The following is a 23,306-nucleotide window of genomic DNA, read 5'->3' as shown; positions in this document are numbered from 1 at the left end:
CGTTTTGAGTCAAAGTGTGGAAGCACAGCGAAGGCTTTGACGCACGTGGTCGAATTATTTTTCGGAGTATTGGAACCGTTTGTGCTGCTGCCGGCGATGCGTGCGAGCTGTGTGCAGATTCAGCTGAGAACGATGATCCTTTCAGATAATCTTAAATAGCTTGTGTTGTTAATAGGCCGGCAGTGGAACCTCCGTTTCAGTTGGCATTTCTCTGAGGTTGGGTTTTGTCCATACGTTTGTTGGTTGGTTGCATCTCCTCTGTTGTGAACTGTAAGCTTATACCTTCTCTCTTTTTTTTTTTTTTTTTGAAGCTCTTGGTGTTTTCTGGATTGATTTTTGTGAGCTGTTTATATAATAAAGTTATTTGTATTTTGACATTTTGAATATTTTTGCAGACTTCCTGTTTGGGTTTTAGAGTTGTTGTCTTTTATTTAGTAACTTATAGAAGACGTATGTTTCTTTATGGCCAAGAACTTAGTGTATTCACCGTTGTGATTTTTCTGTCAAGTCCAAATGTTGTCGTTCCACCCCAACAGCTGTAATATACACTTTATGTTCTTCTAGTTTTTTTAATATATATATAATTAAAATTATATGTATATTTGGCTTTTTAAATCACCAGAAATTCTTTAACTATATAGATGTTTGAAGTTATGTAAGCAAGAACATTATGCTTTTGGACTGTGACTGAAACATTTCTGGGATTGGAGTTAATATGCTAAAAATTAAGAGGCAAGAAAATAAAGCAGTTGTTTGTTTAGAATAAAATTCAGCTTAATCTTTGGCTGTCCTGACTACGGCCCATCTTCAGTGTTTGGAATTTTCCCACCGTGTTACGTACTGCAGTGCTGTGGCTTTAAAGAAGCGCTTTCCCCACTTGCCCTGGAGCCCTGTGCCCTGCCTCTGGGAGATCATCACGGTTGTGTACTGTTACTATTTTGTGCAGGCCTCTCTGCCTGCTGCTTTCATCTTTCTTAAGTTACGCAGCACAGATCTTAAACAGGTTTTCTATTTTCTCTGACTAAAATACTTTCTATCTTAAAACAATTGAAGGCCATTCTCCTCCTTGCTGGCCCAGTCTCTGGCATGGCAGCACAGCTGATGACCCCCCGGCCCACCAATTCACTTATAGTTCGTTTTTGACGCGTGAATGGTAGCAATACTATGTTACTTTTATTTTGGGTTTTAAAGTTTGCAGAGATCTTTGGTACACATGATTCAATTTAATCCTTACAGGATTCCTGTGAATTTAGTTATTATTCCTATTTTAAGATGAGAAAACTGATAGAAATTAAAGGGACCTGAATAAATCATATAGTTAGGATTTGAATTTCTGCTGTCTGACTCTTGGTTAAATGTCTTTTCTACCTCTCCATAGCTGAACAATTTGATTTGTCTGGCAAAAGCGTGGTGTTAATGACACCGGCGTTCTTTACCCCATATTGGTCAGGCCACTTGGCACTGATTAAACACTGTTGGTCACGTCCTTCGTGCCAGGTAGCATCTCTCATTACATGCTCATGGTCAAACTGAAGAACTGGTCAGGGAGGCAGGCACTTCAGGGAAAACAGTTCTTTTGGGGGGCCCTTTTCATATGTGAAGGACAACGTGAAGAGTGTGTGTGTGTGTGTGTGTGTGTGAGAGAGAGAGAGATTGTAAGCACAGCCCCTGAGGGTGAAGAGTGTGTGTGTGTGTGTGTGAGTGAGTGTGAGAGAGAGATTGTAAGCACAGCCCCTGAGGGTGAAGAGTGTGTGTGTGTGTGTGTGTGTGTGTGAGAGAGAGAGAGAGAGATTGTAAGCACAGCCCCTGAGGCTGAAGAGTGTGTGTGTGTGTGTGTGTGTGAGAGAGAGAGATTGTAAGCACAGCCCCTGAGGGTGAAGAGTGTGTGTGTGTGTGTGTGTGTGTGAGAGAGAGAGAGAGAGAGATTGTAAGCACAGCCCCTGAGGGTGAAGAGTGTGTGTGTGTGTGTGTGTGTGTGTGTGTGAGTGTGAGAGAGAGAGAGATTGTAAGCACAGCCCCTGAGGGTGAAGAGTGTGTGTGTGTGTGTGTGTGTGTGTGTGTGAGTGTGAGAGAGAGAGAGATTGTAAGCACAGCCCCTGAGGGTGAAGAGTGTGTGTGTGTGTGTGTGAGAGAGAGAGAGAGAGATTGTAAGCACAGCCCCTGAGGCTGAAGAGTGTGTGTGTGTGTGTGTGAGAGAGAGAGAGAGAGATTGTAAGCACAGCCCCTGAGGGTGAAGAGTGTGTGTGTGTGTGTGTGTGTGTGAGAGAGAGAGAGAGAGATTGTAAGCACAGCCCCTGAGGGTGAAGAGAGTGTGTGTGTGTGTGTGTGTGAGTGTGAGAGAGAGAGAGATTGTAAGCACAGCCCCTGAGGGTGAAGAGTGTGTGTGTGTGTGTGTGTGTGTGTGTGTGTGTGAGAGAGAGAGAGAGAGAGATTGTAAGCACAGCCCCTGAGGGTGAAGAGTGTGTGTGTGTGTGAGTGTGAGAGAGAGAGAGATTGTAAGCACAGCCCCTGAGGGTGAAGAGTGTATGTGTGTGTGAGAGAGAGAGAGATTGTAAGCACAGCCCCTGAGGCAAACTGCCTGGGTGTGATTCCTGCTGTGATAGTTATTGGTTGTGGAGTATTGGACAAAGTATTTAATGAGCCATCCTCATAGGGGAGTTTTGAGGATTAAAAGTTATTACATGGCAAGAACATAGAAAAGTACCTGGATAAGGCCAGGCACAGTGGCTCACGCCTGTAATTCCAGCACTGTGGGAGGCCAAGGCAGGCAGATCACGAGGTCAGGAATTTGAGACCAGCCTGACTAACATGGTGAAACCCTGTCTCTACTAAAAATACAAAAATTAGTCGGGCGTGGTGGCACACACCTGTTATTCCAGCTACTCAGGAGGCTGAGGCAGGAGAATAGTCGGGTGTGGTGGCACATGCCTGTTATTCCAGCTACTCAGGAGGCTGAGGCAGGAGAACTGCTTGAACCCGGGAGGCAGACTCCGTCTCAAAAAAAAAAAAAAAAAAAGGGCCTGGATAAGTCATCAATGTTTGCTTAATATCTAAGTTATATTATCTGTTGATGGATGGCTAGTTGTGTCCTCATGTAATTTGTATTGTTTCTGATTTTATATTGAAAAATATTTTAAATAAAGGCAAGAGCCATGTGTATTCCTACATACACCACCTCAAATGCTAACTGTGCACTAAACACAAAAACTTTAACCCACTAATGAAGGGGTCAGAATCCCCATAAAGTATAATATGGGACCACAGAGTCACCAGAGGAACCTGTCCTCTCCATGATGTTGAAGAGGTTTAAAGCAGTGGGTTGACGTGGCACCCATTTCTTTTAGAATGGAGAACACGTCTGTTCAAGCACTCCTGAATGTCTGCACACATTCACTGACCTTCCTTGATGATTTGAATAAATGAACAAAAAGAAAAGCAAAAAACAATGCTATTACCATGACCAGTTCCCCCTAAAGTACTTAAAGGAGTTGAGAATTTCGAAATGTTTTTTGCTTTGTTTCCTCCACCCCCAGCCTGAGAGTCTCTTTTTTTGGTGAAGAGGGAGAATTAGTATTGAGTCTCAGTGGCTCGGAAAGGTTGAAAAGGGAAGACTTTTAAAATGTAGGTTTTATTATCATCTGGGTAGGGTGAGGCCAACAGAGTAGGATAAGATTGTTGTTGAAAACTGTGTTACAATTCCAGGAGGATGGGCAAGCCCTGTCCCACAGGAAGCCCTGGGGGTAGGTCAGGAGGCAGAGGGAGCGAGGGGAAAGCATGGGCCAAACGCTTTGTTGTGGTTTTCACAGGAAGGAATGGCTAGGCAGGGTAGGCAAGCTGAGCGAGTTTAGGATTGGATCATTTGAGTAATTTTTTGGAGGGCTCTGGGCTGTAGGAATGGTCCCTAGTTGGCTGGCACCCAGGGTATGTAGGGCTGGGGGCAGTGCCCCTGACTGGAGGAGCCTAATTGAAGACGGGTACTCAGTCCAGGCAAGTAGTTTGTGACCTCGGGGAATTAGCCAGTTCTCAGAGGGGCAGTCCCTTCCCTGGTCCACAGGCTCCAAAATGTCAGAGCATCATAAAGCACTGAAAACAAACAAACAAACAAACATGGTTAACACAAGGGCCAGGCGTTTTTGTACCACAGCTTCCGGAGTTGGCAGCAGAGAGGAGAAGAGATCGGTATGGTAGCTTCTCATTGCCAAGGAGAAGAGGCATGAATTTGATCTGGTAAGAGTATGAGAGAAGCCTTTACAGCAGCTTACTCATTTCTCCCAGCAGTTTTTGAAATTTTTGTGTTTTGCACATTTTCCTTTTTTCCACTATAGCTTACCCTCATTATTACTGCAAGGCTTTGATAAGTGTTCACAGTTCATATTTAGTACAAGGTAATTTTTTTTTAACCGAGTACGTGAACTTTTTTGAGGAAACATGACCCAAAGGCTAGCTAGCTAAAAGAATAAATAAATAAGTCATTTCCAAGGCTCAGCAAATTCTGTCTTTATTATTTTTTTATAGAATTATTGAGGGAAAGGAAGCAATCATGTCAGCAGTCTTTATCATTCATTTGGAACCACTTGTTCTGTAATTATCATGGCAATAAAAAACTCATTTTGGCCTTATCTATTTTGGTATAATGATTCAAATTTGGCTAATTGCATGTGAATTATGATCAATTTGGTATTTTCGCTTAATTTCTAGCTCAGAGTTTGTTCTGTTGTTCTTTGAACCAAGCATAGTAATATAAAATTTGATTAAATGTGTTGGTAGTTCTCAGTTTCTCATTTTTGGATTATGAGGAGTTTGGGGAGTTTGCAGTCACACCTCGCTTGATTGCAGTTTGCCTTATTGTGCCTTGTAGATACTGCATTTCACAGATAATGCTTGTTTTAAAAAAAACAAAATGAAGTTTGTGGTAACCCTGTATTTAAGCAAGTGTCTCAGCATCATTTTTCCAACAGCGTGTGCCCACTTCATGTCTCTGTGTCACATTTTGGTATTTCTTGCAATATTTCATACTTTTTAATTATCATATTTTCAAGTTCAGTTGTGTTTCATATTGGGAAAGCAAATACAGATGAGAAAGATCCCTGCCAACATAGTAAAAATTTATATATGTTTTTTGAGTTTTGAAGTGTAAGTCTGATTTGTTTGGAGATTTCCTCAAGGCAGAACCCCTCGTTACTGGTGGCGTCTAGTAAATGAGGCCTTGGTGCATTATGCTGTACTTTTGAAAACATAGATCTCAAAATATCTGTACTATTAGAAAAGTTTTTGCTCCTCCTCACCCTAAGGAATCTGTTATTCCAAGAAATAGAGATCTTTTCTATTTCCAGATAGTTTAAAAAGTGCACTTTATATTTCTGAATAAATAAAATATGACTGCTGCAGTTTCATGGCTTAACTTCTGAGCCAAATACTGTTGAGGCTTCAGTGGTACTAATTTAATGGAACACTAACCAGTGCAAATAAAAGACAATTGTATTGTTATCTTTTCTCTTTGATAAATGTGAATTTTTTTTGAGATAGAGTCTCACTTTTGTCACCCAGGCTGGAGTGCAGTGGCACAATCTTGCCTCACTGCAACCTCTGCCTCCCAGATTCAAGTGATTCTCCTACCTCAGCCTCCTGAGTAGCTGGTATCACAGGCGCCCGCCACCACGCCCGGCTAATTTTTTTGTATTTTTAGTACAGATGGTTTTCACCATGTTGGCCAGGCTGGTCTTAAACTACTGACCTCAAGTGATCTGCCTGCCTTGGCCCCCCAAAGTGCTGGGATTACAGGGGTGAGCCACCGCGCCCGGTCGTGAATTTTAAAACAGAGTCTACAAACTTAATGAAATTTACCTTATCATTTAGATCACATACACTAAAGCTCTTAGTAAATTGTAAAATGTACTTTAATTTTATAAGAATGCAACTTATGTAAATACTGAAAACAAAACTCTTGCAGTTTCTGGTCTGAGACGTAAGGAGCTTGGAGGTCACCACTCTAATCCTCACAATAAGGAAAAAGCTAAACAAACTGAAAATCACCCACTTTTCTTATGTCCATCAGAAAATTAAGGTCACAGAATAAACTACTGTCCCCCAAATAAGAGAGACAACAGGCAGATACAGAGCATCCCAACTTCTTAGTTGGGATGAAAATTTCTGTGGGAAACCAGTATTGAGTTGCTTTAACCAATACAGCATATCCAGCTTTCAAAAAATGACAAGGCAAAAACTAAAGACAACAACCACATTTTGAAGAAACAGAGCGAGCATTAGAACCAGATTGAGGTGTGGTGAGGACGTTAGGATGATCAAACCAGTAATTTAAAACGGCTGTGATTATGTGCAGAGGGCCCTGATGGGAAAAGTGGATAACACGCAGCAGATCAGTAATGTGAATAGAGAGATGGAAACTTGAAGAAGGAATAGAAAAGAAATGGTAGAAATAACTCATGGAAGAGAAGAGTGCCTTTGATGGGCACATCAGTAGACCAGACATGGCTGAGGAAAGAATCAGTGAACTGGAAGAAATGTCAGTAGAGTCTTCAGAAACTATAATAGAGAAAAAAGGTTGAAGAAAATGGAATGGAACATCCAATAATTGTGGGACAGTTACACAAAGTATAATATATGTGTAGTGGGAACCAAGAAGGGGAAGGAAGAAAAGAACAGAAGAAATATTTGCCATAATAATGGCTGAGAGTTTTTCGTAATTAATGATAGTCCCAGATCTGGAAAGCTCAGAGAACAGTAGGCAAGAAAGTACCAATAAATAAATAAATAAATAAAATAAAAAAATCTACACTTAGCATATTGTATTCAAACTGTAGAAAAATAAAAAACAAAATACTGAAGGATACTGAAGGAAGCTGGGGTTAGGGATGAAATGGACACCTTACATAAAGAGAGACAAGAATGGAAATTACATCAGATTTTTTTTCAGCAACCATGCAAGCAAGTAAGGAAAAAAGACCCACCTACATAGAATTCCTCATCCAGTGAAATTATCCTTCAAACATGAAGGAGAAATAAACATTTTTCCAGACAAAATTGAGGAGATTTATTGCCATTAGATTTGCCTTAACTATTAAAAGAAGTTAAAATGTTAAAACTTGTTCTTTAGAGAGAAGCAAAATTATATAGGTCAAATACTTGAATGTGAAAAATTCAAGGATGAGTTTTAGAGAAGGAATAAATGAAGTGGCTTCTGGGTTCCTTCCCCTCAGGTCCTGGCACCTGGCACCGTGCCTAGCACCTACACCCCCCATTGATGCTGAATGATATGGATGTGGAATGTAATGAATTGTTGGCTTAAAAAACAAATGGTGTTTGTTGTTGTTGTTGTTGTTGTTTTGAGACAGCCTCCCTCTGTCACCCAGACTCGGCTCACTGCAACCTCCACCTCCCAGGTTCAAGTGATTCTCCTGCCTCAGCCTCCCGAGTAGCTGGGATTACAGGAGTGCATCACCACGCCTGGCTAGTTTTTGTACTTTTAGTAGAGACGGGATTTCGCCATGTTGGCCAGACTGGTCTCTACTCCTGACCTCAAGTGATCTGCCTGTCTTGGCCTCGCAAAGTGTTAGGATTACAGGCATGAGCCACCGTGCCCAGGCTTAATTTTTTTTTTTTTTTTTTTTTTGAGATGGAGTCTCGTGATGTTACCTAGGCTGGTCTTGAACTCCTGGGCTCAGGTGGTCCTTCTGCCTCAGCCTCCTAAGTAGCTGGGACTACAGGTGTGCACCACTGTGCCTGGCTGAAAAAGACTTACTTTCTTGACCTACAGTTGCAACTTCTACATTTAAAGATACCCCAATGGACATAGCAAGTTCCCTGGCTCATGGAAAAGAGGAATTTATTCCAGAGACTTGGCAAAACTCTAAATAAGAAATGAAAATGTGTCTTACCCTCAGCTCTATAGATGTTAATAGTTACCTTATTGTGTCTTATGCAACAGAACATTTTCTTATGTGATGCAAGTTGTGGCATCATTTTGAGACCAATCGTTCGGAGATTAAAGAGAAAAGGAAGATTTTCAGTGTGGACACTATGAGTTTTTAAAAGTCAAAATGACAGATTTTCAGACTGGAGGGAAGCATTCTATGGATTTAATTTGCCACATTGAAAAGTATTGATCACTTTCACCTGTGTGAACAGAAAGCCCTTTGAAGTCCTCCTCCCTGCCTTTTTTTTTTAAATTAAAAAAGAGTTCTTCAGACCAAAAATGAGAAAACCACAGTGGATTATCCTCAGCTGTGATTGGTCCATTTCTTGCTGTGACCTCAGTAGGAGTCATTATTGTAAAATGCCAAGCACCTGTTTTAGTCCCTGGCTCTGCCTAAGTTTTTAGCCCAAGGCAGAATCCAACAGATAGTACTGCCCCCAGAGGGGATCCTGCACAGGGACATACAGCCAAAGAACCTGCTTGTGTGGACGCTGAACCGAACTTCACGTTTGCAGACTTTGGCTTTAACGACGAGCTCACCTTTGGCAACAGGGTAGATAACTTCTGTGTCAGTGCTTCTTACACTGTCCGGGAACTCTTGTAAGCAACATATGCAAAAGTACGATGGCTCTGCGGTGGATGTGGGCAGCCTGGGAGTCACTCTCTATGCAGTGGTCGGTGGTCATCAGGTTTCTGTCTTACAATGGACAGAACTATTGCAGAGCTTCCAAAGCAGGTATATACCACATTCCCTTTACATGTCTATGGAATATGAACACCTAAAGAAATTCCTGCTCCCAAACCCCAGTAAGAGAGGCACTTCAGAGGAAATCATGAGGGACCCATGGGTAAATGTGGGCTATGAAGAGGAACTGAAACTACATCCAGCCACTCCCTGACTCCAAGGGCCCCTGGCACACTGAGTTAATGCTGTCCTTGGGCTACATGTAAGGGAAATTCTGGACTCATTAATGGGCTACCGGACACGTCAGCTGGAGGGCCACACCATCACTGTGAAGTCCTTTCCTTAGCTGATCCCACCAGCTGTTGCAGTCCTTCTCCATCCTTCCAGGTAGAGCCTAGGGTCTCTGCCAGCCCGAAGCAGCGAGCCTGCTCTTCCCACATTTTCTTTTTCCTCTAACAGAAAGTCAGTGGCTTGAGGAGGATCAGGAGTCAGGTTGAAAGACCAGCAGAACAGTCAAAGTGCCTGCCAGTCCTCTGCCTCCCCTTGAGATGAAGACCGGCCCCGCACAGCCTCCAGCATGGCCTTGTGGCCTCCGCTCCACCCACAGCACTAGCAGCAGTGGTGGAACCCCAGACAGAATCAGCTGTTCCTAGGGTGTGTCCTCCAAAGGAGACTCCCTTCATACTGGGAAGCTTTGGTTAGGACCAGCAGAATTTGCCAGAATGTACAACCTCAGCCATTGCCTCTAGCAACGTTCAGGGCTGGCAGGGGACCACAGGAGGTTCCTTATCTTCCTCCACAGACACCTGTGTTCAGGTTGGCTGGAAAGATCTGGCATGTAGCTGGAATGTGGGGGGTTCAAGCTGTGCTTGCTGCATTTCACATGAAGCAGGAAGATCCTGAGCTCCCTGGAGTCCAAGGACATGGTGCGGGAGATCAGCCGGGTGCGGGAGATCAGCCGGGTGCGGGAGATCAGCCGGGTGCGGGATGCAGACAGGTGCGGGATGCAGACAGTTGCAGGTGGTAATACTTGTCCTTGAGGAGCAGACATACCAGTTAGAGGTTCATTCCTAAGCATTTATTCAGCACCTTCATGTGCCTCGCACCACGTAGGTAACAAAGAAATACAGTGAGCTCTCCATATCCATGGGTTCTACATGGACAGATTCAACCAACCACGGATGGAAAATATTCAGAAAAAAACAATGCAGCAATAAAAAATAACAAAAACAGTACAGTTTGATAACAATTTACGTTGTATTATGTATTATAAGTGATCTAGAGGTGATTAGTAATCTAGAGTATGCTGGTGAATGCGCGTGGGTTATATGCAAATACTATGCAATTTTATGTACGGAACCTGAGAATCCCCAGATTTTGGTAACCACAGAATGTCCCAGGACCGATTACTTGTAGATCCCAAGAGACCACTCTTATCTCTACTTTTACTGGTTGAATGGTAGAGATTAGTATAGAGGGGGTGCGATTAATCCAGCCTGGGGCTGAGGGAGGTTAGGTTGGTGGGGAGTGAGGTGAGGGAAGGTGTAGCTTCCTACAGAAAGTGATGACTGAATGAGTGAATGGTGGAAGTTAGTTGGCTAAGGAGCAGGTGGGATGGGTGTTGAGAGACCTGATGCTGAGGATGACAGCAGAATGCAGATTTCAGCAGTGAGCACAGGGCTATACAGGCAATGAGAAGAGCACTTCTTTCACCTGAAAAGGTAGGGCAGAGGAATTAAGTTCTGGAATGCTGGAGGCCAACAGAGGGAGCAATCATGCGTCACCCAGAAGAGAGCGTGGGAAACAATGAGGGGACTGTAGGGGAGACGTGATGGAGGCACAGCATGGCTGAGTCTCTTCCTGGGAATGACTGAAAGCATTAATGCCTGAAAATTTTCCAAAATTATAATAGACAGCTTGTTTTTTACCCAATGCTCATTCAGGAGCAGGTTATTTAATTTCCATGTATTTGCATGGTTTTGAAGGTTCCGTTTGGAGTTGATTCCCAGTTTTATTCCACTGTGGTCTGAGAGAGTGCTTGATATAATTTCAATTTTCTTAAATTTATTGAGGCTCATTTTATGGCCTATCATATAATCTATCATGGAGAAGGTTCCGTGTGCTGCTGATTAGAATACGTATTTTGCAGTTGTTGGATGAAGTGTTTTGTATATATCTGTTAAGTCCATTTGTTCCAAGGTATCATTTAAATCCATTGTTTCTGTTAACTTTCTGTCTTGATGACCAGTCTAGTGCTGTATTGAAGTATTGAAGTCCCCACTATTATTGTGTTTCTGTCTGTCTCATTGCTTAGGTCTATTAGTAATTGTTTTATAAATTTGGGAACTCCAGTTTTAGGTGCATATATGTTTAGGATTGTGATATTTTCCTGTTGAATAAGGCCTTTTACCATTACGTAATTCCCCCTTTGTCTCTTTTAACTGCTGTTGCTTTAAAGTTTGTTTTGTCTGATACAAGAATAGCTACCCCTGCTGGCTTCTGGTGTCCATTTGCATGAAATGCCTTTTTCCACCCCTTTACTTTATGTGAGTCCTTGTGTGTTAGCTGAGTCTCCTGAAGGCAGTAGATCATTGGTTGGTGAGTCTTATCCATTGTGTGGTTCGGTATCTTTTAAGTGGAGCATTTAGGCCATTTACACTCGATGTTAATATTGAAATGTGAGGTACTGTTGCATTCATCATGCTGTTGCCTGTGTACTTTGTGTTTTTTTTGTTTTTTTGTTTGTTTTTGCTTTGTAACGTGTATTTTTGTTATAGGTCCTGTGTGATTTATGCTTTAAAGAGGTTCTGTTTTGTTGTGTTTCCAGAATTTGTTTCGAGAGTTAGAGCTCCTTTTAGCAGTTCTTGTAGTGCTGGCTTGGTAATGGCGAATTCTCTCAGCATGTTTGTCTGAAAGACTGTATCTTTCCTTCATATGTGATGCATAGTTTCAGTGGATACAGAATTCTTGGTTGATAATTGTTCTGTTTGAGGGCGCTGAAGATAGGACCTCAATCCCTTCTAGCTTGTAGGGTTTCTGCTGAGAAATCTGCTGTTATTCTGATAGGTTTTCCTTTGTAGATTACTTGGTGCTTCTGTCTCACAGCTCTTAGTCTTAGCTCTTTCCTTAGTCAGAACTGGGTATAACCCGATGACAGTGTGCCTAGGTGATGATCTTTTTGCAGTGAATTTCCTGGGTGTTCTTTGTGCTTCTTGTATTTGGATGTGTGAGTCTCCAGCAGGACTGAGGAAGTTTTTTTTCCAAGCTTTTAGAATTGTCGTCTTCAGGAATACTGATTATTAGGTTTGGTCATTTAACATAACCCCAGACTCCTTGGAGACTTTGTTCATATTTTCTTCTTTTTACTTTGTCATTGTTCGATTGGTTAATTTGTAGACCTTCGAGCTCTGAATTTCTTCCTTCTGCTTGTTCGATTCTATTGCTGAGACTTTCCAGAGCATTTTACATTTCTAAAAATGTGTCCAAAGTTTCCTGAATTTTTGATTGTTTTTTATTTAAGCTATCTATTTCCTTGAATATTTTTCCCTTCACTTTTTGTATTTATTTGATTTATTTGCGTTGGCTCTGCCTTTCCCTGATCCCTCCTTGATTAGCTTAATAACCTTCTGAATTTTTTTTCAGGTAAATCAGGGATTTCTTCATGGTTTGGATCCATTGCTGGTGAACTAGTGCGATTTTGCGGGGATGCTAAAGAGACTTGTTTTGTCATATTACCAGGGTTGGTTTTCTGGTTCCTTCTCATTTGGGTAGCCTTCGTCAGAAGGAAAGTCTAGGGCTGAAGGCTGCTGTTCAGATTCTTTTGTCCCACAAAGTGTTCCCTTGATGTAGTACTCTCCCCCTTTTCCTGTGGATGTGGCTTCCTGTGAGCCGAACTGCATGATTGCTGTCTCTCTTCCGGGTCTAGCCACCTAGCGAGTCTGCCTGGCTCTGCACTGGTACTGGGGGTTGCCTGCACAGAGTCCTGTGATGTGAACCATCTATGGTCTCTCAGCCGTGAATATCAGCGCTTGTTCCAGTGGAGGTGGCAGAAGGTGCAGTGGACTGCATGAGGAGGGTCCTTAGCTTTGGTGGTTTAATGCTCTATTTTTGTGCTGGTTGGCCTTCTGCCAGGTGGTGCTTTTCAGCTGTAGTAGTGTAGAGAGGGACAGGTGGTGGGTGGGGCCCTAGAACTCCCAAGGTTGTGTGTCCTTTGTCTTGGGCTACCAGGTTGGGTAGGGAAGGACAATCAGGTCGTGGGGGGAAGGGGTGGGGGGTGGGGATGGGTGAGTCTTGGGGGATGGGGGTGGAGTTGTGTACCTAGGGGTATTATGGCTGTCTCTGCTGAGTCATGCAGGTTGTCAGTGAAGTGGGAGAAAGCCTGCAGTCACAGGCCTCACCCAGTTCCCACACAAAACTGAAGGGCCCGTCTCACAACCACCATGCCCCCCCACAACAGCCCCGAGTGGCAAGATGGGCTTAAAAATATGCCCCAGGCTACCTGCCTCCCAGCTGTGAACTAAAAAGGCTGGGTTCTCTCCCTGCCTGTGGAGTCTGCACACCGGATTTGCGGATTTGCGTCCTCTCCCAAGTTCTGGCCAGGAGGCTTCTCACTGTTCAGATTGTTACAAAGTTCAGTTAGAGATTTCCTTCTCCCTGTGGAGTTGCACCCCCTGCTCCTCAGGCCACCTTCCAGATGAATCCCTGTGGTGCCAGGCAGGAATGACCTGCAAGGGGACACAGTGAGCTCCCAGGGCCTTTCTGCTGCTTCCTCTACCCCTGTATTTCACTCGCCTCTCCACATTGACTCAGCTCCAGGGAAAGTCGGAAACTTCTCCACACACAGACCTTCAGCGTCTCCAGTGGGAGTGTGTGTTCGGGAGAGGAAGGTCTCCCTTTCCCACTTCCACAGCTGGGGCAGTCACAGTATTTGGATTGTCTTCTGGGTCCTGCAAGAGCAGTTTACTTCCTTCAGAGGGTCTGAGATTACTGGTACTGTTCTTGCAGTCAATCTGGGGCTAAAATTCACAATGCGAGCCTTCCCATGCTGCTCTGTTTGGACCTGCGATCTAGTCCTGCCTCCTGTTGACACAATAATCTGTCCCCCTAAATCCATTTCCTGACTCTTGATCTAAAATGTGCATCAGGGAAGCTCACTAAATAAGTATATAAAGAGATTCGACAAAAGAAACTTTAGTGCATTCTTCAAGATTTCCTGCAAGGTCAGATATTACAGGTAAACAGTTTAGATTTTGGTTTGTGATTTGGAAACCTAGCATGAGTGACTCCATTTTGAGTTGCTCTGTTGGGTGTAGTGCAGCAACTCAGTTCAAATCAGTGGCTTTTCATAATTTTATTTAATAACGCTATATGATCAAAGCTACACGTAGGAAAAATAGTGGCTCTAAATGTTATTAGGCAAAGAGAATGAAAACAAATGGACTAAGTGTTCAGTCCAGAAAGGTAGGAAGGAAATAGCAAAATGCAAAAAGGAGTTAATACTGAAGTGGAAAGTGATGAAATTTGATCATGAATTTTCTTCTGAAAAAAGAAAATAGAATTGACAACTTACATCAAAGACTATAAAAATTAGTAAAACAGTCATTGATTGGCACATCTAACTCTGAGAAAATAGATTTTTACATATAAAAGCATATTAAATTTGAAAATCAAAATGACATTTCTGACTTTCTCACAATACAGTAAAATTGTCTTAAGACATACGGACATAGAAGCATGAAAGAAATTCCCAAATACTCATACCCAGCAAGGCACTAGAAATAGATGGTTTTAGAAGCTACTTATAGGAAACCTACAAGGAATAGATTATTCCTATGCTATTTAAGCTACTATAAGGTGACAAGTATGGGAAACTTCACGTTCTTTCTGTAAGTGAAACAGAGCTGCTGTGGATATAGAACTGCCCAATAATATTGAAATGTTGAATGTGTCTGGATACCAAAAGCAAATTAATAGTACAAGAGAAGATAATTCTAGACCAATTACAAGTAAAATTAAAGATGTAGAACTCCTAAATAAAATGTTAGCAAATCAAATCCAGGAGTGTTTAAAGGACTAGAACATGGAACCAAGTACTGTTTATTCCTAGATTATAGAGTAATTCAGTAATTGGAAATCTATTACTTTAATTTGCTATATTAGGTGAAAAATTATCTTGAAGGATGATGAAAAACTATTTGATAAAATTTAATATCCATTCCTAATTTAAAAAGTAGAACCCCAAGAAATTAAGACTAGATAAATACTTTGTGTACATAATAAAGTATTAATAGCAAACATCATGTTAATGGTGAAATGTTAAAGCATGGATTATCAACAGGAGGAATAATTCTTGAGGGGACAAAATCTTGACATAAAGATATACATATAGTATATAATACAGATATGTATTATATTAATGGTATTATTACTAAAATTTCATGGAGGGCAATTAGGAAAAAAACCTAAAAAGACTCTTGGGGGCACTCATGACAATTTGGGAAACACTGCTCTAGAGGATTCCTCATTAGTTACAAATAAGACAGAGATGCTTGCTAGTACCACTGTTATTCAGCAGTGTTTTGAAAATTACATCAAACACAATGTCAGTTAAATAAATGACATAAACCTTGAAGAGTAAAAGCCATAATTATAGTACATGAAGATAGTAAGATTTTCTACATAAGAAACATAAAAGATCAATTGAAAAATTATTTCAGGAGAGCTCAGTGACTTGACTGACTTCAAGATACTATATATTATGTGAACTCCCCAAGAACAGAACTGAATAATTCATTGACAGTCAAAAAAATGGTTTGAATAAGTGGGAGGATTTAATGTAAATATTTTAAATATCCTGGCTAGGCGCGGTGGCACACATCTGTAATCCCAGCACTTTGAGAGGCCAAGGCGGGCAGATCACTTGAGATCGGGAGTTGGAGACCAGCCTGGCCAGCATGATAAAACCTCGTCTTTACTAAAAATACAAAAATTAGCTGGGCGTGGTGGCAGGCACCTGTAATCCCAGCTACTCAGGAGGCTGAGGCAAGAGAATCGGTTGAACCCGGGAGGCAGAGGTTGCAGTGAGCTGAGATCTCATCATTGCACTCTAGCCTGGGCGATGAGAGTGAGACTTTGTCTCAAAAAAAAAAAAAAATATATATATATATATATATATACAAAATATCCTGAAATTACTTTGCAATTTATGCATTTCATACATTCATGTAAAAATTTGTGTTGAACACCAGTTGCATGGCAGATACTGTTCTAAATGCTGGCTGTCCAGTGGTATATGGAACAAATAAGAACTCCTCTAAGTTACATAATTGTGGTTAGAGCTAGATAGCAAACAAAGAAGTGTAAGTATGTACTATATCAGGGTGGTGATAATTCCCAGTAAAATTCCAGGAAGATTATTTTTAGACTCTGACAAAATATTTTGAAGTTCATCTGGAGCAGTATCTGTGAGAGAATGAGAGAAGTTCTGAAAGATTGTCCTATTCGATATTGAAATATAATATGGAAATTAAATCACTGGTACAGGTGCAAGATAGGGCAGTGGGAGAAAATATAGAGAGGGCCAGGAAACATTGAGGCAAAAATGAGAATTTTTTGTCTAAAATAAAATTGACATTTCAGATTAGTGGAGAAGTGGATTGTTTAGTGAATTGTGTGTATCAGCTAGGTATTCGGTACTACAAGATTTCAACTGAGTCAAACAACTAAGTCATAAAAACAGATAACATTAAAGTACCAGAAACAGGACTTTGAAAGCATGACCCTAGAAGTAGTAGAGAAAAGGTCAATAGGTTTGATATAAAAAAAGATTCAATATTTCCCAAGAGCAAAGAGTACCAAAAACAGTGTGAAAAGTCACATGATAAACTGGGGAAGATATTTACAGTACATGTAATGGACAGAGGGTTAATGTTCTTGCTAGATATCTTGAAATCAAGAAAAATAAACTCAATAAAAAGATGTGAAGGCCATAAAATGGAATTCACACACAGTGCAAGTTGAATTTCTTTTTTTTTTTTTTTTTTTTTTTGCCTTCCAGAGTGCTACAGATGAAACAGATTGCTAATACCCAGTGTTGCTGGTGGGCTAGTGTGTTCACGCAGCTTTCTGCAGACCAGTTTGAGAATATTTACTAGGATTTTAAAAGTGCATTCATTGACCAGCACTTCACTTCTGAATTTAACAATTCAAGGAAATACTTGGGTAAATGGGCAAAACTATTTTGTACAAAAATATTCATTGTGTTCATAATAGCAAAAAATTGGAAATCATCTCAATGTCACTTGTGTTCTAACTCTATACATTGGAAAACTGAGCAGCCATGAAAATGATGTAGATTTGTTTCACCAACATGGAGAGATGCCTGTTACATATTTTACGTGTGAAGACGAGGTTGTAAAATGTGTGCCTAGTATGCTATAATTTCGTAAGACCCGTGGAACTGTATCTTCATGTACGATTGAAGATGGTGTCAGTGTGTATGCCATAGAGATCAAAAGTGGTTATTTATCTGAGTGATGACTTTGTCTTCATAGTGGTGAGAATACTGAGGAGTGTCAGCAGTGGAATGCCTGCTCTTCTCATAACCGAAGCGGAAACGGAAGCGTTTTGTGAGAGGGCTGGAGGGCAGGTGAGAAAGGCGTGGGCGCGCCCTGCCGTGGCTCCAGGCCTGGGGCTGCGGAAGCCAGAACAGAGCCCGGAACCCGAGTGCCTGCCCTGCTCGGGCCCGGGGGGAGGGCGGCACCGGGGACCCCGGCGGACCGGAAGGACTTGTGGCACGCGGCATCCCCCTCAGAGGCCCGGAGCTGCCTTCGCTGTGGCGCCATGAAGTTTCGCGCCAAGATCACCGGCAAGGGCCGTCTAGAGCTGTTCATCCACGTCAGCTGCACCGTCGCGAGGCTGGCGAAGGTCTGCGTGCTCCGCGTGCGCCCTGACAGCCTGTGCTTCGGCCCCGCGGGCTTCCGCGGCCTCCGTGAGGCCGGGCTGTGGTGCGAGGCCGGGCTGTGGTGCGAGGTGCGGCGGGGGGCCTTCCAGCAGTTCCGCATGGAAGGTGTCTCGGAAGACCTCGATGAGATCCACCTGGAGCTGACGGCGGAGCACCTGTGCAGGGCGGCCAGAAGCGCCGCGGGCGCGTCCTCCCTGAAGCTGCAGCTGACCCACAGGCGCCGCCCCTGCCTCACGGTGGCGGTGGCGCTGGCCTCGTCCCTGGGCCGCGCTCGCAGCGTGGTGCACGATCTGCCCGTGCAGGTGCTTCCCCGGAGGGCGTGGCGAGGCTGCCCGCCGCCCAGCCTGCGCGCCGCCGACGCGAGCATCTACCTGCCGCGCTGGAGGACGCTGAGGAGCATCGTGGAGAGGATGGCGAACGTGGGCGATCACGTGCTGGTGGAAGCAAACCGCAGGGGCAGGATGACCCTGAGCATAGAGACGGAGGTGGTGTCCATTAAAAGTTACTTTAAAAATCTTGGAAACCCTCCGGAGCCGGCTGGCGTGCCTCCACACGGAGACCTGGAGAGCATGGCGCAAGTGCGGGTGGATAATCGGAAGCTCCTGCAGTTTTTGGAGGGACAGCAAATAAATCCCACGATGGCCTTATGCAATATTTGGGACAATAGTCTTCTTCAGCTTGTTTTGGTTCAAGAAGATGTGTCTCTCCAGTATTTCATTCCTGCTTTGTAAAAGTTCAGCCAGCGTAGATTTCTTTTTTTTAAGCTTACGATCTTTTCAAAACTGAAACAGACCCTGAGTTAATTGGGTTGAAAGTTTGCACCTTCTCTGACTTACACAGGGCGTATATTTTGTGGAGCCCTTCCTCCTTTGCAAAATTTATATTAAAGCATTGATATAACAGTTGGGTAGTTTATGTTTTTGTTTGTTGGGTTTGTCAGTTTTTTTCCTGCTTAAGATTCTAACAAGAAAATTATTCTTCAACTCTTTTTTTCGGGGGGAAAAACAGGGTTGTAATGAAATAAATATTTTTGAATCCTGAAACAATTGCATCAGTATTTTATTATAAAATGCTGCTGTGTAAAGCCGGAAAGTTCTCGTTTTAAAATACGCATGAATGTTTTCCGAGGGTATTTCTTATGTAGAGAGCTGAATGTATCTGCAAGATGAAAGGTATTTAGCGTGTGTGCGCATTACATATTCTTTGTTAAGCTGTATTTTGTCATAGGATATATCAAAGAACGTATCAGTATACATGGTTTTGAGATTTATTATCCACATAGTTTGAATTGCTTATTTATTAGATTCATTTTTCACATGTATCATATTCACATTAGGAATCAAGGAAATATAGGCATATCTCAGAGATATTCCAAGTTTGGTTCCAGACCACTGCAAAAAGCAAATATTGCAATAAAGACAGATGAGTTTTTGGATTTTCAGTACATGTAAACATTATGTTTGTATTATACTGTAGTCTGTTGAGAGTACAATAGTACTATATCTAAAAAATGTACACATCTTAATTTTAAAATACTTCATTGGTAAAAAATGCTACTCATCATCTGAGCCCTCAGCAAGTCATAATCTTTTTGCTGGTGGGAGGTCTTTATCTCCCTCTTGATAGCTGCTGACCGATTCTAGTGGTGGTGGTTGAAAGCTCAGGTAGCTGTGGCAGTTTTTTAAAATAAGGTAGTGAACTTGCTGGATCGATTGACTTTTGTGAAAGATTTCTCTTTAGCATGGGATGCTTTGGGTATTTTGTCCACAGTAGAACTTCTTTCAAAATAGTCCTCTCAAACCCTGCTACTGGTTTATCAACCAAGTTTATACATTGTACTAAATCTTTAGTTGTTATTTCAACAGTATTCACAGTATCTTCACCAGGAGTAGATTCCATCTCAAAAAAAATCACTTTCTTTGCTTATCTATAAGAAGCAACTCTTCATCTGTTTGTTTTATCTTAAGAGTGTAGCAATTCCTTAAGGCTCTACTTTTTTTTTCTTTTTTTTTTTTTTAAATCAGGGTCTTACTCTGTCACCCAGGCTGGAATGCAGTGGCACAATCATGGCTCACTACAGCTTCAAACTTCTGAGCTCAAACAATCCTCCTTCCACAGTCTCCCTCATAGCTGGGACTATAGGTGCATGCCACCATGCCCAGCTAACTTTTTAATTTTTTTTTTTGTAGAAAGGGAGTCTCACTATGTTGACCAGGCTGGTTTTGAACTTCTGTCCTCAAGCGATCCTCCCACCTTGGCCTTCCATAGTGCTAGGATTATAGGTGTGAGCCACCATGCCCAACCTCCACTTCTAATTCTAGTTCTCCCGCTACTTCCATCACACTTGCAGTGACATCCTCCACCAAAGGTGACATCCTCCACCAAAGTCTTGAACTCCTTAAAGTCATCCGTGATGGTTGGAATCATCTTCAGGAATCTTCACATTCCTGTTAATGTTGATATTTTGACCTCCTCCCATGAATCATCAGTGTTCTTAATGCCATCTAGAATGATGAATCCTTTCCAGAAGGTTTTCCATTTACTTTGCCAAGATCCATTAGAGAATCGGTATCCATGGCAGCTATAAACGTACAAAATTTATTTCTGAAATAATAAGACTTGCAAGATGAAATTACTCCTTGATCCGTGGACTGTGGAATGGAGATTGTGTTAGCAGTCATGAAAACATTCATCTCCTTTTGTGTCTCCACCAGAACTCTTGAGTGAGCAAGTGCATTGTCAATGAGCAGTAATATTCTGAAAGAAATCTTTTTTTCTGAGGATCAGGTTTCAACAGTGGTCTTAAATTATTCACTAAACCATGTGCTGTAAACAGATGTGCTGTCATCTAGGCTCTGTTGTTCTATTGATAGAACACAGTCAGAATAGATTTATCATAATTCTTAAGGGCCCTAGGATTTTCAGAATGGTAAGTGAGCATTGGCTTCCACTGAAAATCACCAGCTACATTAGCTCCTAACAAGAGAGTCAGCGTGGCCTTGAAGCTTTGAAGCCAGGTGTTGACTTCTCCTCTCTAGCTATGAAAGTCCTAGATAGCATCTTCTTCCCAGCTGTTTGTCTTCATTGAAAATGTGTCATTGAGTGTAGCCATTTTCATCAGTGATCTTATAATAGCTAGATCTTCTGGATAATTTGCGGCAGCTTCTGCATAAGTACTTGCTGCTTCACCTTGCATTTTTATGTTCTGGAAATAGCTTCTTTTGTAAACCTTATGAACCATCCTCTAACTACAGCCTTTTCTTCTGCAGCTTCCTCGCTTCTCTAAGCCTTCATAGCATTGAAGAGAGTTAGGGCTTTACACTGGGTTAGGTTTTGGCTTAAGGGAATGTTGTGGCTGGTTTGTCTTCAATTTAGATCACTCATAATTTCTCCGTATGAGCAATAAGGCTGTTTCAGTTTGTTATTATTCATGTGTTCACTGGAGTAACTTTTGATTTCTATCAAGAATTTTTCCTTTGCGTTCACAACTTGGCTAATAGTTTGCCACAAGAAGGCCTGACTTGAGGCTGTCAGGTCGTTAGACATGGCTTCCTTACTAAGCTTAATTATTTCTAGCTTTTGATTTAAAGTGAGAGACTTGAAACTCTTGCTTTCACTTGAGCCCTTAGAGGCCATTGTAGGGTTACGAATTGGCCTACTTTAATATTGTTATATCTCAGGGAATAGGGAGGCTTGAGGAGAGGGAGAGAGAATGCTGGTTGGTGGAGCAGTCACACACACATTTATCAATTAAGTTCCCTCTGTCATATGAGCCTGGTTTGTGGTGCCCCAAAACAGTTAGAGTAGTAACATCAAAGAACACTGATCACAGATCACCATGACAGACAGAGTGATAATGAATACGTTTGAGATGATGCAGGATTACCAAATGTGACACAGAGATGATCACAGATCACCGTGACAGACAGAATGATAATGAATCCGTTTGAGATAATGCAGGATTACCAAATGTGACACAGAGATGATCACAGATCACCGTGACAGACAGTGATAATGAATACGTTTGAGATGATGCAGGATTACCAAATGTGACACAGAGGTGATCACAGATCACCGTGACAGACAGAGTGATAATGAATACGTTTGAGATAATGCAGGATTACCAAATGTGACACAGAGATGATCACAGATCACCGTGACAGACAGAGTGATAATGAATGCATTTGAGATAATGCAGGATTACCAAATGTGACACAGAGATGATCACAGATCACCGTGACAGACAGAATGATAATGAATACGTTTGAGATAATGCAGGATTACCAAATGTGACACAGACATGATCACAGATCACCATGACAGACAGAATGATAATGAATCCGTTTGAGATAATGCAGGATTACCAGAATGTGACACAGAGATGATCACAGATCACTGTGACAGACAGAGTGATAATGAATACGTTTGAGATAATGCAGGATTACCAAATGTGACACAGAGATGATCACAGATCACCGTGACAGACAGAATGATAATGAATACGTTTGAGATAATGCAGGATTACCAAATGTGACACAGAGATGATCACAGATCACCGTGACAGACAGAGTGATAATGAATCTGTTTGAGATAATGCAGCATTACCAAATGTGACACAGAGATGATCACAGATCACCGTGACAGACAGAGTGATAATGAATACGTTTGAGATAATGCAGGATTACCAGATGTGACACAGAGATGATCACAGATCACCGTGACAGACAGAGTGATAATGAATACGTTTGAGATAATGCAGGATTACCAAATGTGACACAGAGATGATCACAGATCACCGTGACAGACAGAGTGATAATGAATGCATTTGAGATAATGCAGGATTACCAAATGTGACACAGAGATGATCACAGATCACCGTGACAGACAGAATGATAATGAATACGTTTGAGATAATGCAGGATTACCAAATGTGACACAGACATGATCACAGATCACCATGACAGACAGAATGATAATGAATCCGTTTGAGATAATGCAGGATTACCAGAATGTGACACAGAGATGATCACAGATCACTGTGACAGACAGAGTGATAATGAATACGTTTGAGATAATGCAGGATTACCAAATGTGACACAGAGATGATCACAGATCACCGTGACAGACAGAATGATAATGAATACGTTTGAGATAATGCAGGATTACCAAATGTGACACAGAGATGATCACAGATCACCGTGACAGACAGAGTGATAATGAATCCGTTTGAGATAATGCAGCATTACCAAATGTGACACAGAGATGATCACAGATCACCGTGACAGACAGAGTGATAATGAATACGTTTGAGATAATGCAGGATTACCAGATGTGACACAGAGATGATCACAGATCACCGTGACAGACAGAGTGATAATGAATACGTTTGAGATAATGCAGGATTACCAAATGTGACACAGAGATGATCACAGATCACCGTGACAGACAGAATGATAATGAATACGTTTGAGATAATGCAGGATTACCAAATGTGACACAGACATGATCACAGATCACCGTGACAGACAGAATGATAATGAATCCGTTTGAGATAATGCAGGATTACCAGAATGTGACACAGAGATGATCACAGATCACCGTGACAGACAGAGTGATAATGAATACGTTTGAGATAATGCAGGATTACCAAATGTGACACAGAGATGATCACAGATCACCGTGACAGACAGAATGATAATGAATGCATTTGAGATAATGCAGGATTA

The 23,306-nt window shown here is 42.0% G+C and overlaps 2 protein-coding genes across 4 annotated transcripts in view; both read left to right on the top strand.

Annotated features, from left to right (window-relative positions):
- The window catches only part of EXOC2 (exocyst complex component 2), a 204,607-nt gene that overhangs the window by 13,317 nt on the left and 167,984 nt on the right, over window positions 1–23,306 (top strand). The gene's annotated exons all lie outside the window — the stretch shown is intronic.
- HUS1B (HUS1 checkpoint clamp component B) lies at window positions 15,830–21,474 on the top strand. Its single transcript, XM_007973878.3, has one exon. It carries the CDS (start codon window positions 17,460–17,462, stop codon window positions 18,309–18,311), a length of 852 nt encoding a protein of 283 aa, XP_007972069.3. The 5' UTR covers window positions 15,830–17,459; the 3' UTR covers window positions 18,312–21,474.

The sequence above is a fragment of the Chlorocebus sabaeus genome, chromosome 17 (assembly GCF_047675955.1).
Source record: "Chlorocebus sabaeus isolate Y175 chromosome 17, mChlSab1.0.hap1, whole genome shotgun sequence".
In the NCBI taxonomy this organism is placed as follows: Eukaryota; Metazoa; Chordata; class Mammalia; order Primates; family Cercopithecidae; genus Chlorocebus; species Chlorocebus sabaeus.
The sequence above is the reverse complement of the archived record's forward strand: the minus strand, read 5'-3'. Positions and strand labels throughout refer to the sequence as shown.